The sequence below is a fragment of the Perognathus longimembris genome, chromosome 1 (assembly GCF_023159225.1).
Source record: "Perognathus longimembris pacificus isolate PPM17 chromosome 1, ASM2315922v1, whole genome shotgun sequence".
Lineage (NCBI taxonomy): Eukaryota > Metazoa > Chordata > Mammalia > Rodentia > Heteromyidae > Perognathus > Perognathus longimembris.
Window position 1 is genome coordinate 161847254 of NC_063161.1, and position 16052 is coordinate 161863305.

At 73.1% G+C, this 16052-nt stretch overlaps 1 protein-coding gene across 5 annotated transcripts in view; it reads right to left on the minus strand.

Annotated features, from left to right (window-relative positions):
* The window catches only part of Kcnt1 (potassium sodium-activated channel subfamily T member 1), a 43090-nt gene that overhangs the window by 24695 nt on the left and 2343 nt on the right, over window positions 1–16052 (minus strand). For 4 of the 5 annotated variants that reach the window (XM_048346138.1, XM_048346128.1, XM_048346157.1 and 1 more), the window contains exons 2-5: window positions 3365–3444; window positions 2774–2873; window positions 1315–1371; window positions 355–403 (exon numbers count right to left, since the gene is read on the minus strand). In XM_048346138.1, coding sequence (XP_048202095.1) covers window positions 355–403; window positions 1315–1371; window positions 2774–2873; window positions 3365–3444 — 286 coding nt within the window. Of the gene's footprint in view, window positions 1–354; window positions 404–1314; window positions 1372–2773; window positions 2874–3364; window positions 3445–6191; window positions 6234–16052 lie in introns of all 5 variants that reach the window. The other variant, XM_048346165.1, reaches the window with a different exon arrangement.

Below are 16052 nucleotides of genomic sequence, written 5' to 3' on the forward strand. Positions count from 1 at the left end.
TCCCGGGCTGGGCTGAGCCCCCTTCCGGGGCAGCCACCGACACGTTCTGGGGCGACTGCGGTGGGGCCCCTGGGGTGCCCGGGGGAGGGGGGCCTTCGGTCAGGAGATGAGAGCGGGCGGCGGGGCTGGGGGCGTCCCTGGGGTGCCCGGGGGAGGGGGGCCTTCGGTCAGGAGATGAGAGCGGGCGGCGGGGCTGGGGGGCGTCCCTGGGCCCCGGGCCGGGAGCCGCGCCCCCCGGCAGGCCGGGGAACGCCGGGGGACACGCTCCCGAGTCTGCGCCCCGCTTCACTGAGCCCGGGCGGCCGCCATCTGCTCGCCCAGGCTCCGCCGGGCGGAGGGCGCCTGGACATTTACCTGGATCACCCAGAGCGCCATCCTCCGCTCCACCCACAGGATGGGGGCCCTGGGGGAGACAGAGGGGTCAGGCCCAGCCCGGCAGGGACCCCAGGGCCCGCTGGGGAGCCCGGCAGCCCACCGTGGGCCCCGCCCGGCGCTGGCCCCGCCCAGTGCGCTCGGACACGCCCACAGCAGACGGGGGGGGGGGGGGGGGGAGGCTCGCAGCCCCGGGGCGGGGCACTGCCTCCCGTCTCTGCCCCGCCAGGCGCTGGCCCCGCCCAGTGCGCTCGGACACGCCCACAGCAGACGGGGGGGGGGGGGGGGGGAGGCTCGCAGCCCCGGGGCGGGGCACTGTCTCCCGTCTCTGCCCCGCCCCGCGCTGGCCCCCGCCCAGTGCGCTCGGACACGCCCACAGCAGACGGGGGGGGGGGGGGGAGGCTCGCAGCCCCGGGGCGGGGCACTGTCTCCCGTCTCTGCCCCGCCCCGCGCTGGCCCCGCCCAGTGCGCTCGGACACGCCCACAGCAGACACGGGGGGGGGGGGGGGGGTGGGGGGTGGGGGGGGAGGGAGGCTCGCAGCCCCCGGGGCGGGGCACTGCCTCCCGTCCCTGCCCCGCCCCGCGCTGGCCCCGCCCAGTGCGCTCGGACACGCCCACAGCAGACGGGGGGAGGGAGGCTCGCAGCCCCCGGGGCGGGGCACTGCCTCCCGTCTCTGCCCCGCCCCGCGCTGGCCCCGCCTAGTGCGCTCGGACACGCCCACAGCAGACAGGGGGGGGGGAGGCTCGCAGCCCCGGGGCGGGGCACTGTCTCCCGTCCCTGCCCCGCCCCGCGCTGGCCCCGCCCAGTGCGCTCGGACATGCCCACAGCAGACACGGGGGGGGGTGGGGGGTGGGGGGTGGGGGGGGAGGGAGGCTCGCAGCCCCGGGGCGGGGCACTGCCTCCCGTCCCTGCCCCGCCCCGCGCGGCCGGGCGGGACTCACCAGTGGAACTCAGAAGCAGAGCCGTTGTAGGTGTAGTTGTACTTCTCGCAGCCCCAGCTGTGGAGAGAGGGAGCCGGCCTGGCCACAGCCCCCCCCAGGGCCGGGCGCAGGGGAGGGGCGCTGAGCCCACGCCCCGGGGGGGCACCTTGCACCCCCCCAGGGACCTGCCGGAAGGGTGGGGGGCGGGGAGACGCCGGGAGCAGGGCCAGCATTGCACGCGGGGCCCCCAGGCCGGGGGGCAGGGGCAGCGCGGGGGGTGGCGGGGGGCGCGCGCCGGGCGCCCCGGTGCTGATGAGCCCCCGGGGTGCGAGGCCTAGCCCTGCACAGCCACAGAACCGCGGATGGGGGGGAAGGGGGGGCCTCCTGGAGGCCGGGATGACGCTGAGGCAGCCAGAAAGCCTCTGCCCCAGGGCACAACCCCAACAGGCGACCCCAAGGAACCCCAGGACAGGCTTGTTCACGTCGCCGGAACGGGGTGACGGAAGGCGGGGGGGGGGGGGGATGCGCAGCCCTCGGCCCTAGACACGCCCACCTGCAGTCACCAGCCAAAGCACCTGCTGCTCCCGAGCCCAGATGCGCAGCCCCCTCCCCTGCCCTCCCCTCCCGCTGCCTTCCCCCCCACTCCCCCGCACTCCCCCCTTCTAACCCCACGTTCACCCATCCATCTCTCTTTCCTGTCTGTCCACCCATCCTCTAGCCACCTGTCCGTCTTCACCTCGTCCATCGCCCCCGTGGCCACCCCCTCAGCCAGAGTCCACGCCCGCCCACCCGCCCACCCTCGCCCCCACCGGCCCTGATCTGGGCACCACGCTGAGGGGCGTGGAGCACAATGGTGGCGGGGCTCTGGGAGGAGGAAGCCGAAGGGCAGACGCCGCTGGCATGTGGAGAAGCGGTTTGATCAACCCCCATTTCTCCTTCTCCAACCACTCTAGGGGATTCAGCTCCCCCAGATACTGACAGGAAGTCTGTCCTCAATAGTGGGGAGGGTCTCTAGACGGGTGACACCAGACCCCCCGCAAAATGGCCAGCGAACAAAACAAGGGAAATAAAAGCAAAAGTCTGTGCGCAGAGCCAGCGTCTGGCCTCCTTCCCAGCTCGGTGCCCTGGGCCCAGCCGCCCTTGCTCCACGAGCGCGACCCTGCTCTGGGAGCCTGCCCTCCCTGTGGGCGGGAGCAGCCCCTCCACGCTGGCCCAGTCTCCGCGGACACCACCTGGCCCTCCAGCTGGGGGGGGGGGGGCACGAGCAGCCGTGTTCACAGTTCGCGAGGGGCTCCTCTCCCCACGCTGAGCAGCCGGCGGGAGCCCGGGAGAGGCGCCCCGGGCTCGCCTCTAGCTCTGGGCTGGGGTCACACGGAGGAAGGAGGGCTCCCCGAGGCCCGCCCCTCCCTCCTGGTCACCGCCTCGCACACAGGCGGGGAGACTCCGCCCCGAGCCCCGGGTCACGGCCCCCGGCACCCACCAGCCAATGCCCAGGTCCGGGTTGTCCAGCAGGACGCGCACAATGTAGAGCAGGCAGGTGAGGAGCTTCAGGGAGAAGTTGAAGAGCCGGATCCTCAGGCCTGTGGGGGGGTGGGGGTCAGGGCCGGGGGAGGGAGCGGGGCCCGGGGGGCTCTCCAGCAGCTCCTCTCCACAGTCCCTGCCGCCGGAGCGGGGAAGGCAGGTGACCCCAGCAGGACCTGCCTCCCTCACCTCTCCCCACACGCAGGACTTGGGGTTCAGAGACCCCCAAGGCTACTCTGTCCTCAGAAGCAGGCCGGGACCTGGCGCCTAGGGCAGGGCCTCGGAGCCCTCCTCCCACGTCCCTGAGGAGTACCGGGGTGCCCGACGCCGATGCTACGGAGCCCAGGGCGGGGTCAAGCGGGGGCCTGAGGGTGGCGGAGTCCGCCCCGGCCGGGGTTCCGTGCCGAGGGCAGGGGCCCCGCGGGCCTGGTCTCGCCTTCCTGGAGACGCAGCGCGAAGCCGGGGGGCCTGTCCGGTTCCCCCCACCCCGCCCCGCCACCAGGGCCTCCCCCCCGCCCCCCGCGCTCTGCGCCCGCCCGCCCCCACTCACTGGATCTCTGGTTTTTGATGAAAAACAGCTTGAGCCGCTCCTTGAAGGTGTTCTCGTTGACGTAGAACTCCACCTGGACCCTGGGGCGGGAGAGAGCGCGATGCTGGGCCGGCCGGGGCGAGGGCCACAGCTGCTGCGCCCAGGGCTGGAGGCCGCCCTGGGCCCACGGGGCAAGCGGCGGGCGGAGGGAGGGAGGACCCAGGGCTGGAGGTGCGGCGGGCGGAGGGAGGGCCGGCGGGGGCTCCTCACTGCTGGCTGGGCCTGGCCGCCCCGGCGTCCCCGAGGTGTCCATCCTCACTCCCCAGCGTGGCCCACGGGCGCGGGCCCACCATGGGCCCAGCAGCCTTTCCGGGGCGTGCTGGCGCGGGAAGGAGGCGGAGGCGCTGTGGGACACAGAGCTCAGGAAGGCCGGGGACCGGGCCTCCCCGCCCCCAGGCCCTCCCCGCCCCCAGGCCCTCCCCGCCCAGGACGGGCCCCCGGATCCCGGTGCGGGCCTGCACACGGTCCTCCACTCCTGGGGAGTCTCGCCTAGACCTGGTGGGGCAACTCCGTGCGAGGGGCTGGCGTGCCCAGTTCCAGGGTGCTCGGCACACCCCACTGCGCCCCCGGACACCCGGCGTGCGCTACTGTGGTGTGCGACACCCAACGTGCTGAACTGCCACCGCCATCGCGCCCCAGACAACCACCGTGCCTCACAGTGCCCGGCACCCTGCAGACACGCCACCAGGTCCACGAGCACCCCAAGACCCTGGCTCACCCCACCATAGCCCCATTACACACCCCACAGCTCGCACACATCAGGCTATACACCACCGCACCCCCACTGCATCCCCCTCCCCCTCCCCCTTCCCCACTGCATCCCACCCACCCCCAATATCCACTGTACCCCGCCTACCTCCCCTTCCTCCTGGGGCCAGGAGCGACCCCCAGGAGGCCTCTGAAGGAGTGGGAGGGGGCGGGATGGCTGGGGGTCAGGGACAGGCTGGGCTTGGTCTGGATGGGGGCAGGGCAGGGGCGTCGGTGGTCAGCACCTCCGCTGTCCTCCACCCCGGAACAGCTCCTCCCTCCTTGCCGCCCCCCTCCGCGCCCAGCCTGGCCTCGGCCGACCCGCCGCAGAGCGAGGCCCTCAGGGGCGATGTGGACTCTCCCCCCCCCACGCACGCACGGGCCCTGCTGTCCCACACCCCAGCCCTCCCCACTCAAGACCCCTCCCTGACCCCCCCCCCCCAGGCCAGAGCCAGCTCTGCATTCTGGACATCCCGGGCGGGCCCCCAGACATTTCCCGGCCCCCTTCACCACCCTTGCCTGGCCGCCCGTCTGCTGGATACCACCTCATGGGGTATTCCTGCTGCGCCCTCCCCAGCTCAGGCCGACCTCTGACCTCGTGCAGCGGGCCGCCCACCCCCTTCCTGCCCCACCAGCCCACCACCGTCCCTCCCCCCTCCCAGGACCCGGCCGCAGCAGACAGGGACACCAGCTCACCCCTGCCCAGGGCAGCAGTGCCCAGCAGCCCTGGGGCGGTCAGGCCTGGCGGAGTCCACCCCGGCCCGGCAGCCCAGCCCCCCTGGAAGCTGGAACCCTGCTGTGCCAGAGAAATTAATGAAACTCCTTCGCCTTCAATTTTTTATGAGCCTGTGGCCACCACTTCCTCCAGCCCCAAGAAGTAGATTAAAAGTATCCATTTGGGCCTGAAGTGTGTTTAAGGGGCAGGTGTGATCTGCCTTAATGAATCACAGTGGGGTGGGGGGGGGCAGGGCCTGCGAGGGGGCCTGGCTGGGCTGACTCAGCACGGGGGTGGGGGGGGCTCTGTGAGCTGCAGGGGGGAGGGGGGAGGACAGCCCCCAGGCCCTGAGCTTCCTGGAGGTCATGGACCGGTGCCGGCCTGGCAGGCAGGCAGGCAGAGTCCTGGGACTGAAACAGGGACCCTGGGGAGCCAGACAGGGGTCCGCCCCCGCGCCCCCCACCCCCGCTCCCTCCCTGGGGGCAGGAACAACGACAGAAGCCGCGTCCCAGTCACCACCGTGGCTCCCGGCAGGCGGAGGTGCTCTGCCAAGGGTGCAGTTAACACGAGCCTCCCGGCCCCGGCTTCTCCGGGTGTGCCGCACGTGTGCGCATGAGTGCCGGAGGGAGGGGGCGCTGGGCGGGGGAGGGGGCGCTGGGCGGGGGGGGGGGCAGCCCACCCCGGGGAGCGCGCTGGCCCAGCCTTCCTGGAGGGGGCCCAGGCAGAGGGAGCCCGCCGCCCGCCACGAGGCCTGGAGAGGGCAGACGCACAGCCCGGGGCCCCTGGCCGCCCGGAGCCCCCAACACAGCCCTCCTGGGCCCTCGGACCCTTCTCTGAAGGTCTGTGTCCCCTCACGGGTGGCCCCAGGTGTCTGGGGGGCCACAGAGCCTTCCGGTGTGTGAGGCGGGCGCGGCGGGCTCAAATCCATCACCCACGGTGTGTTGGGGTTGGGGTGCTAGCCGGAGAGAGAGGCCCTGCAGCGGCCCCAGCCCCCCAGCTCTGGACTAGGCCTACGCCCGACCGCAGCCACAGACAGACAGGTGCCGCCAGCGCCCCGCAGCTCCCCACCGGAGGAGCCCAGGGCCCAGTGGACCCCGGTGAGCCCGCCCCACCTGGAGATCACCGCGAACACGACCACGGTGCCGAGCCCCGGGATGGGGGGGCGGGGTGAGTGCACACACCCCTCCCCCCGGGATAGCCCGTTCCCCGTCCCAGGCTCCTGCCCCAGAGCCCCTGACCTCCAGCCCCTGGCCCGGAGGCGTCAGGGGAGTGGGGTGCGGGGCCGAGGCCCCGGGGCGTGCCCACGGCCCCTCCCCAGGCACTTACTGAGAGAGGGAGGAGTCCAGGCTGAAATCTTCCACCTGAGGCCTGGGGACAGAGCACACGTCACCGAAGGCCAGGGCGGCTGTGCCCGGCCCGGGACCGGGCGGCCGAGTCCCGGCCCCCACCGCCTCTGGCCTGGGGGCCCCGGGCGCTGCGGGGGGGGGGGGGGGCCCGGGCGGGCAGCCCAGCGTGCGGGCAGCAGAAGCCAGGCCAGCCCTTCGGTGCCCGCGGAAGCAGCGCAGCCCCGTCATGCAGCCCCCGAGCCGCGGTGCGCGCAGGCCAAGAGAGCAGGCTGGGGTGCCCAGCAGCGCGCCCCGCCCCCCCCCCGCCCGGCACGGCGCCATGTGTTCCCCCAGGACGCCCCATCGGCCCTGTCACCCCGGGAAGCCCCCCGGGGCCCGCTCAGCCTCAGCCTCACTCTCCACAAGGCCGTGGGCTTCTCTTCTGAGCCCCTGCCTGCCCCCCAGGCCAGGGGCTTGGGGCCATCCCCCCTTCTATGGGCCAAGGAGCCCCCCTGCGCTGGGCCAGCCCTGACCGGCATGGCTGCGGGCTTTCCCGGACCCGCCAGGGGGCGGTGGGCACCCGGGCTGAGTGGCCTGTGCGTGTGGGGGCCCGGGGCTCCAGGCCTGGCCTGCGTGGGCAGCGTGGGAAAGGGGGTCCGTGTTCCCCTTCAGAGGAACTTCTCTCTCAAGACTCAGAAAACACAAGTGCAGAGAGCCAAACGCGCGGTGCCCCAGGCCGGGGCAGGGAGGAGGCGCTGCTCCCGCGCTCGGCGGGGCCCCCTGGTGGACGGTCCCTCTGGACCCGGCTCTGCCGGACCTCGGGGCGAAGGTGGGGGGCGGCAGTCAGAGCTGCTCTAGGGCCCCGTGCTGCCCGTGCCCGGCCCACGCCCAGCCAGGCGGAGCCGGGGATCCACGCCCAGCAGCCTGCTTCCCGGGCCTGCAGCCCAGGGCCCAGCCTTGGTCTCAGCAGGACGGCGAGCGGCAGCACCGTCAGGCGCCGGCGGAGGTGGGGGGCTCCCCGCTGGCCCCGCAGGCCTCCCCGGACTCTGCTCAAGGCCGCCCCTTCCCCGCGACGCCCCCTCCCGGTGGCACACGCACGCAGGCCCGGCTGCCCCCCGCCCCCCGGGAAGGTCTATAGCTCCGGGCTTTGCCGCCAGTGCGGGCCTCGGCCAGACTGGAGCGTGTGGATGGGAGGCTGAGCAGCTGGACCAGGAGATGGGGACGGGCGGGCCAGGGAGGCCCGGCTCCTCCTGGGCATCCTCGGTCGCCGCCCAGGGGCCGTGCATCACCTCCCTCGGCCACGGGGCACCCCACGAGCTGGGATGTGAGCGAGGGCCCCACCTGGGGTCCCTGCTTACAGAGGAGGCAACCCGGGAGCAGACTGGGCCTGTGGGGGTGTCTCAGCCCAGCCCAGCCTGAAGCTGCGGCCAGCAGGGGGGGGTGGGGGGCTCGGGGTGTGGCCAGCGCTCCTCTGCATCCAGCAGAGCTCAGGTGCGACACCACTGTGCCAGGGAAAGGCAGACCCCGGCCCTGAGCCCAGGGGAGCCGCTCCTCCGGGAGCCCTCTGGGCGGAGAGCCCCGCTTCCCCTTCCTCGGCAGATCGGAGGCCACTTGGACGCCACAGGCTGAGGAGGCCCCGGCCCGGCTCACCCCGCCTCCAAAACTACCAGAAAACTAGTTCCTGTGGTTCAGACCTGAAGCCATGCAGCCTGGTCACCGCAGGCACCGTCTAACGAGGACCCGGGGCCTCGGCCCGGCCGGGACGACCCCACCTATGTCCCCAGGCCAAGAACGCCAGCTGCGGGCAGGCCTGAGCTGGGACCCCCACCACACACCCGTGCCCTCACTGGGGACAGCCGGACTCCCACCATCCGCCTCGGGGGGCTGGTCCACCTCCATCCCCTCCGCCTGCCGCTGCTTCAGGCTGCGGGGCGGGGTGAGTTCTCTGCTGCCCCACCCCGCAGGGGCCTCCTCACGCCCCTCACTGCGAGGCCAGTCCAGGACGGGGCTGGGGGCCCATCTGAGCCCAAGGGTATTGGGGTGGCCGGAAGGAGCCCCAGTGCCCGACTTCCAGGACAAAATCACTCGAGGGCCCCGCCCTCTCCCCGACGGCATTCCTTGGCTCTAAAGCTGTCTGGAATGGGGTCCCCTATGATTTCCGAGCCCGGCCTCCGGGAAACGGGAGGAGCGGCCGGGGAGCCCAGGGAGCCCCCGCTGGGCGGGGATGTACTGGCGAGGCCTCGGGCGGTGCTCGCTGGCCGGGCGCGGCCCCACTCCCGGGGTCAGGGAGGAGGGCCAGGCCTCCTGGTCCAGGGCATGGTGGCCGCCCAGGGGTGCCGACGCAGGCGGTATGACTAACCGGTCGTCCCCTCCGCAGAGGACACCTGCTCCGGGCTCGGGGCTCACGCAGGAGCCCCTCAAACTCGAGTTCCTCAAGCACAAACCCACAAACGGCCCCAGGGCTCCTCTTCAGGGCAGCGGCCCGCTGTGGGGGCCGGCCGGGCCTAGCTCTGCCACGGCTCTCTTCTCTGCCCTTAATGGGGCGGGGGGAAGCAAGGACTCCACACACAGTGCTGCTGGGGACGGAGGGGGTTCCCCAAGTGAGAGAACCAGCAGTATGGGCTGTGGTCCTCAGGCGGGGGGGGGCTTCCAGGAGGAAGTGGCCCCGGCTACACTGCCAGCCAGGCCTGGGGAGCCAGGCCGGCCCCCAGCAGAACTTCCAGGACCCCGGGCTGCCCGCGCTGGGGAGGGGGCCCTGGGCAGTGGGGGCGATCTGGCAGCCGCCTTCCCCACAGGGCGCAGTGCCGGGCAGGAGCGGGGCGCAGGCGGAGGAGTCGGGGAGGGGGAGAGGCACCCAGGCCCTCGCTCCAGCCATCTGTCCGGCTCTGCCCTGCCAACCCCCGGCCCCCCTGACTCCGGCCCCTCCCCCACGCCCCAGCTCGGCCCTGGGGGGCCAGCGCGCAGGCGGTGCCCCCCCAGCCCCGTGGGCCTCCCCCCCACCATCCAGGTGACTCCTCCCGGGCCCCCGCAGGCTTCCCGCGGGCTCCCCGCCGGCTCGGCTCGGCCGGCCGCGAACTCCGCTGCAGGGGAGGCCTCGGCGCCCTCCTCGGTGAATTGGGGCGCTTGCCGAAGGCTGAGGGGGGCAGCGCGCCGCGGGCGCCCTCCCCGGCCCGCCTGGGTGCCCGGCCCCGGGCTCCCCACTCCCAGGAGCGCCCCACGGGGGCCGGTTGCCCCGTCCCCGCGCCTGGGCCTCCCGGCGCCCCCCGGGGTCCCCTCGGCGGGGTGGGGTGGGGGGTCCCCGGCCCCGCGGCGCCCGCGGCCCGGCGCTCGGCTCCGGGCAGGGCGGGGGGCGCCGGCTCCCCGCGGGGTGCGCAGCCCCTCCCCGCGCCCGGCCCGCGCCCCTACCTCTGGCCCACGTCGCTGCCCACCGAGCCCCCGCCGCGGGCCGGCAGCAGGGGGCCGAGGCCGTGCGGCTCCTCGGGGGCCGAGGCGCCGGCCGGGGCGCCCCCCGGGCCCGCCTTGCCCTCGGACGGCGAGCGCGGCAGCTTGGCCCGCGCCATCCTGCGGGAGCGCCGGGCGGGAGGCGGCGGCGGGGGCGGCGCCGGGCGCAACCACCGCGCTCCGCTCCGAGGCCGCGCGCGCCGCCGCAGTGGTACGGTCGGGGGGGGGGGGGAGAGCGCGGCGCGGGCTCCGCGCAGCCCCCGGGCCCGCCCGCCCGCCCGCCCGCCCGGCGCCCCCAGAGCCGCCGTCACCACGCCGGCGAGGGAGCGCACCGCCGCCGTCCGGACGCGGGACCCCGGCCCACCGGCCAGCCCCAGGCCCAGGGGCCGCTCTCCTCCCCCAGGTGAGGCGGGGCGGGGCGGGTCTCCTCCCCCAGGTGAGGCGGGGCGGGTCTCCTCCCCCAGGCGAGGCGGGGTGAGGTGGGTCTCCTCCCCCAGGTGAGGTGAGGCGGGGCGGGTCTCCTCCCCCAGGTGAGGCGGGGCGGGTCTCCTCCCCCAGGCGAGGCGGGGTGAGGCGGGTCTCCTCCCCCAGGTGAGGTGAGGCGGGGCGGGTCTCCTCCCCAGGCGAGGCGGGGTGAGGCGGGTCTCTCCCCCAGGTGAGGCGGGGCGGGTCTCCTCCCCCAGGTGAGGCGGGGCGGGGGCCGCTCTCCTCCCCCAGGTGAGGCGGGCGGGGTGGCTCTCCTCCCCCAGGTGAGGCGGGGCGGGGTGGGTCTCCTCCCCCAGGTGAGGCGGGGCCGCTCTCCTCCCCCAGGTGAGGCGGGGCGGGGTGGCTCTCCTCCCCAGGTGAGGCGGGGCGGGGTGGGTCTCCTCCCCCAGGTGAGGCGGGGCGGGGTGGCTCTCCTCCCCCAGGTGAGGCGGGGCGGGTGGCTCTCCTCCCCAGGTGAGGCGGGGCGGGGTGGGTCTCCTCCCCCAGATGAGGCGGGGTGGGGCGGGTCTCCCCCCCCAGGTGAGTGGGGCCGGTCTCCTCCCCCATGGTGCTGTCCTCCAGGGGCTGCTACTCTAGAGAGGAACAGGTTCAGTCACCCACTGAGCACTGAGACCCAGGAAGCTCAGGGCTGGGTGGTGTAATGGCCACAGGTGCAAGGGCAACGTGACAGGAAAGTTCCCCCCACGGAGCCTGGAAGCTGAGGGGCCTGGGACTCACAGCCCTCCCCCAGGCCCTGGGCTCTGGAGAGGCAGAGAGGCGACCCCCAGGCTGGGGAGAAGGAAGGCCAAGGGCTGGGAGCCCCCACAGCGGGGAGCAGGGAACGCCCGCACCTGCTCCAACAGCCATGGACCTTGAGGCTGAGAAATGAGGCCGGAGGACAACTCCTGTGGGGTTCTACCCATGTGAGGTCCCCGGAGGGCAACTCCTGTGGGGTTCTACCCATGTGAGGTCCCCGGAGGGCAACTCCTGTGGGGTTCTACCCATGTGAGGTCCCCGGAGGGCAACTCCTGTGGGGTTCTACCCATGTGAGGTCCCCGGAGATGCCAAACCCACCGGGGCAGGAAGAGGGGGGATGGGGATGAGAGGGGGGAGAGGAAGGGAGCCAGCACTGGACTGGGACAGTGTCAGGTTGGGAAGGTAGAGGGAAGGAGGGCTGCCAACACTGGATGTGTGTGACGCACTGAATACACACTGGAAGGTGGTGAAATGGTACGTACGCTGCTCTCTGCATTGCACTGTGGGTGAAACAACTAGCTCAAAGGAGCAAGGGAAGCAAGAGGCGAAGGAAAGAGAAAAAAGGGAGTGGAAGAGAGAGAAGGCACTTTGAAGACAGAGCACTAGGCTGCCAGCAAACAACCCCATGGCTGAAGGAACCTCCCCTAGTGAGCAGGATGTTCAACAGAAGCAGCACGCGGAGACTGGATGAGCGTGCCCATCTCAGGTGCCCAGAGCCAGGCCCACGGGAGCCCAGGAAGCATCCCCACGATGACTCAGTGAGTCTACCCAGAAGACACCCTGGAAATCCAACTGCTGACCTAGGCAGAGCCCAGCCCTGGCACCGGAGGGAGCAAGAGCTCTTCCCGAAGGGCCCGCTGGGCCCCTGGCCAATGGCCTCCTTGCCTCTAAGTATTTTAAATACATCCAGAAAGCATTTAGAAATATTCTGCCAAGGCAAAGGAAGAACTGTGCACAGAGCAACTCTGCTCAGATGCTGGCGGTGCCTAGCCCAGTGAACTAGAGCCAAAGCGAGAGCTCTGTGGGGACCGGAGAGGAAGGAGGCTTCGCTGTCAGGAGCAGGGCAGGCCGGCTCCGGACGGGCTTGTGCGAGCACGCGCGGGTGCCAGGACTGTTATACCCAGCCCGGGTATCCACCGCCCGTGCGCACAGACTCGGGGAGATGCGCGCAGATGCCCTTCTCGGAGGAAACACCTCCGAGGGGATTGAGGTCCGCTCAGAGAGTCACCCCAGGAAGGAGTGCCGGGGTGGGGAAGGCCCGGGGGGTGCGTGCGGTCCGCGGGAGCCCGAGGACAGGACGCGGCTTCACGGCAAGCGCTAGATCATTACGCCAAGTCTGGTGACGGAGCAGACTGAAACCATTTTAAACCTTGGGGAAGCAAAAAGAACAATACAGTTAGCAGACATGGGGGGGGGTGCAGGGTGCTGTGATCCAACCTGAAGATGCGCTGAGCCGGGACTGGGCACCAAACACCTCCTAGAGGGCGGAGGCCCGAGGGCGGGGGAGGCCCGGGGCGCAGGCAAGCTAGTTTGCCAGGGAGCAAGGGGCGGCGGAGGGGCCCGGGGTCGTGGTGAAGGGCCCGGCGGCCAGCTGGGAGGACTCCTATCGCCCTAGGGAGGACCCTGAGACCGGGAGAGGACAGGATTCAAACGTGGCTGCTGGGCTCCCTCCGGCTTAACTATAACCAGTTATCACGAGTTGAGGGAGTGAAACAAGACACGCGAGTCGCATGGTCCTGAGTGGGTGGCGGCCCCTCCCCAGCCGCCAGGGGCCCAGGCCCTCCTGGGCTCGCTGCTCCTCAGCTCGGTGCCCCTGCTTCCCGGATGGCATCTCCACTCCACCTCTTCCCCGTCGCCCTGCCTCCCGTGACGGGCCGGCGCTGGCGTTGGACCGTCCACTGAACCCGAGGCCAGGACTCACCCCCAACCCGCCGTGTGCACTCTGCCGGTTTGTCACCGCGGGGCGCCGCGACTGCCCTGGGCCGCAGAACCCCTCACCGAGTCCTACAAGCCCCCCCCCACCCGGGACACGGCGTCACCACCCGCTGCCTGGTGACCCGGGAAGCGTCCCCGCAGGCCCCGGAGCTCCCCGGAGGCCCCGCCTTCTGCGCAGAGGGTCCCGCGGGGCGTGAGGTGTGGACTCTGGGGCGGCGTGGGCGCGCAGCTAGGGGCGCCGCCCGCCCGGTGCCACGCCTCTCTCTCAGGGTCCCCTGGGAGTGTCCCTCCAGAAGGGGACCCAGGCTTCTGGGCCTGGCCAGTCACTCTCAAAGCGGCCCTTGCCGGACGCGGGGAGGGTTAGCAGGTGAGACACGGGGCTGCCTCGTGGGGCCCCGCATCTCCTGGGGAGCGTCCTTCAGGAAGCTTCTCCTTCCTGGGTGCGGGCTGGTCACAGGCAGGCGGGAGGAGGGGCCCCCGGGGCTCAGCGTGGAGTTGGGGAGAGGTGGAGCCACAGCTTGCCCAGGGTCCAGGGTGACCCCCACGTGCTGTGCCACAGAAGCTGGGGGGGGGGTTCTGGCCTGGGGCCTTCACCCCGGAGCCCTCCTGACCGCCTGCCCGGTGTCCCGCTCTTCCCCGGGCGGAGGCCCGACGACCAGCTTGGGTCTGCCCTGGCCCAGGTAGCTGGTGGCTTCCCTGCCCGGTGGGGTCCCAGCCGTGCCCCCCCAGCAAGCCGGGACACCTTCCTGCGTCTTCCTGTCCTCCCTCCCTCTGGAAGGCTCTGGAAGGCTCTGGAGGCGGGAGGACCGGCTCTCTCCTTGGCTTCCTTCCTTGCAGGGTCCCCCGGAGGTCACGGCGGGAGGCGGCAGCCCCTCCGCCTGCCTGAAGGGGGCGCTCACGCACGTGGTCTGCCGGCACTCGCTCTGAACTTCAGCCCCCCGACTCGCGAGTGCGTGGGGGTGGGGGGAGCTGCCCGCGGAGGGGGGCCTGCAGAGCGAGTGGGAGCGTGCCGTCTCCCCTGCTTCCCGGTGGGGGCGCCTGGGGTGCGGCACGCACGCGGTGGGCACCTTGGCGGGGGGCGCGGCACACCCCGCACCCGTCTCCGTGACTCAGCGGCTGCCCCCCCCCTCAGGGCACCCGGGCTCGGTTCTGGCTAATTCCGGAGGATTCTGATTTTGAGTCACGCACCAGAGTCCCCGGGGTGTGGGCTCGGCGGTGTCGACCCAGGGGACGTGAAGAAGAGGGACACGGCTCCTCGGGGTGCTGGGCCTGGTTCTCGGGGCGTTTCCGGTGTTCTCCGTGTGGGCGTCAGGGGGTCGACGCCATTGCTCATCACAGAAACCCCAGTCCACATCCGGAGGGAGACAGCGGTCCAGCCGCGAGGCTGAGCTGTAGGTCCCTGGCCCCGCGTAGGGTTCACGGTCCAGCAGGGGGGGCCCGGCTCTCCCCGGCCCCCTCCCCGGCCCCCCACCAGCACCCTCTCCCTGGGGCTGGGTCCCCGACTCGCCCGAGTCTCCAGCCCTGGGGCTGCCCACGCGTCTCCTGGGGTGGAGAGACGGCCACGCCCACCCAGAGAAGGAAGGGGTGCTTCCCCCGGGGCCACACGTCCCTGGGGAGGGCCCCCCAGCCTCTGCACCCCCACCCTGACTCAGGCCCTGCTCCCTGCTAGGGCCCCGGGGGCCTCAAGCCCGCTCTGGGCCCGCACCGTGGCCGGAAACGTCCCGACCCGGGTAGCACTCAGGACGCCCGAGAGCACGCGGCCCAGCCCGTCCCCCCCCCCCCCCCCCGACCCTCAACACGGTCATGCGGTGGCACAGAGAGGGGGCCAGGGAGGGGCGGCAGGGCGGGGCTCGCTGGGTCCACACAGCCCGGCCTGCCCCAACCAGATGACCCCCGCCTGGCCCCGGCCCCTCCGGCTTGGACAGAGCCGTGTCCCTGGCCGGCTGCAGCCACCAAAGCCGGAGGACGCCGCGCTGGACCGGCGCCAGCCTCTGCGGCGGGGGAGGAGCAGGGCCAGGGGCAGCCCTGTGACTCGCCAGCCCCCAGTCACCTGGGGTGACCCCAACAGAGCCACCAGCCCAGCCCCACCTGTGCAGCCAGTGCAGAAGCACGGAAAGGCCCCAGGCACCGTTTTAAATATAACCTCCCGAGGAGGCAGCACTACCCCGCAGTGCTCGGAGCTGAGCGGCTGCGAGCGCGGCCAGGGCTGGGGCAGGGACAGGCAGCCGGCCCGGCCCCAGCCCCAGCCCCGGCCCCAGCCCCAGCCCCGGCCCCAGCCCCGGCCCCAGCCCAGCCCCAGCCCAGCCCCAGCCCCGGCACCAGCCCGGCCCCAGCCCCAGCCCCGGCCCCAGCCCCGGCCCCAGCCCCGGCCCCAGCCCCAGCCCGGCCCCAGCCCAGCCCCAGCCCCGGCCCCAGCCCCGGCCCCAGCCCCGGCCCCGGCCCCAGCCCCGGCACCAGCCCTGGCACCAGCCCTGGCCCCAGCCCCAGCACCGGCCCCAGCCCCAGCCCCGGCACCAGCCCCAGCCCCGGCCCAGCCCAGCCCCAGCCCCGGCCCCAGCCCCAGCCCCGGCCCCGGCCCGGCCCCAGCCCCGGCCCCAGCCCCGGCCCCGGCCCCAGCCCCGGCCCCAGCACCAGCGCCAGCCCCGGCCCCAGCCCCGGCCCCAGCCCCAGCCCCAGCCTGCCTCAGCTTCTGCTCCTGCCCGGCAGCCTGGTTGGCACAGGTGTCACAGGCCGCGCGTCCTCTGCTGTGACAGTCATTCCCTGTCCCAGCAGTCCATGAGACACCTGCTCACCAGCGTGCGCGGCCCCAGCCCGCCCGCCCAGGCCTCCGGTACAGCGGGGCTACTCCTGCCCTACCTGGGGCCCCCAGGCCGGGAGGGCTCCCTTCTCAGACCTCATCCTCCATCCTTCCACACCGCCCCAGCCCGCACCCTCCCGCAGCTCCCGGCCTCCTCCTGGAACCCCCATTGCCCCGAAGAACCCCTACTGTTCACGGGGGGGGGCTGCTAGAGGTGTGAGCTACACCCCACAACCCACCCCCAGCCCTGGGCCTGGCCCTGCTGCACACCCAGGTCTCTCCTGCGGGCGGGGGAACCCAGGGGCCAAGCGAACCCCCCGCCCCCGCCGTTGCGGCCGCCAGGGCCCGAGGCAGGGGAGGTGCTGCAGGTGTGTCCTAACCCGTGCCCAGTGTCTGTGGCACCCCTACAGGAGAGCCAAGGGCGCCCCAGGACTCCCCGGGCTGAGAGGCCTTAAAGCACCGGCGGCT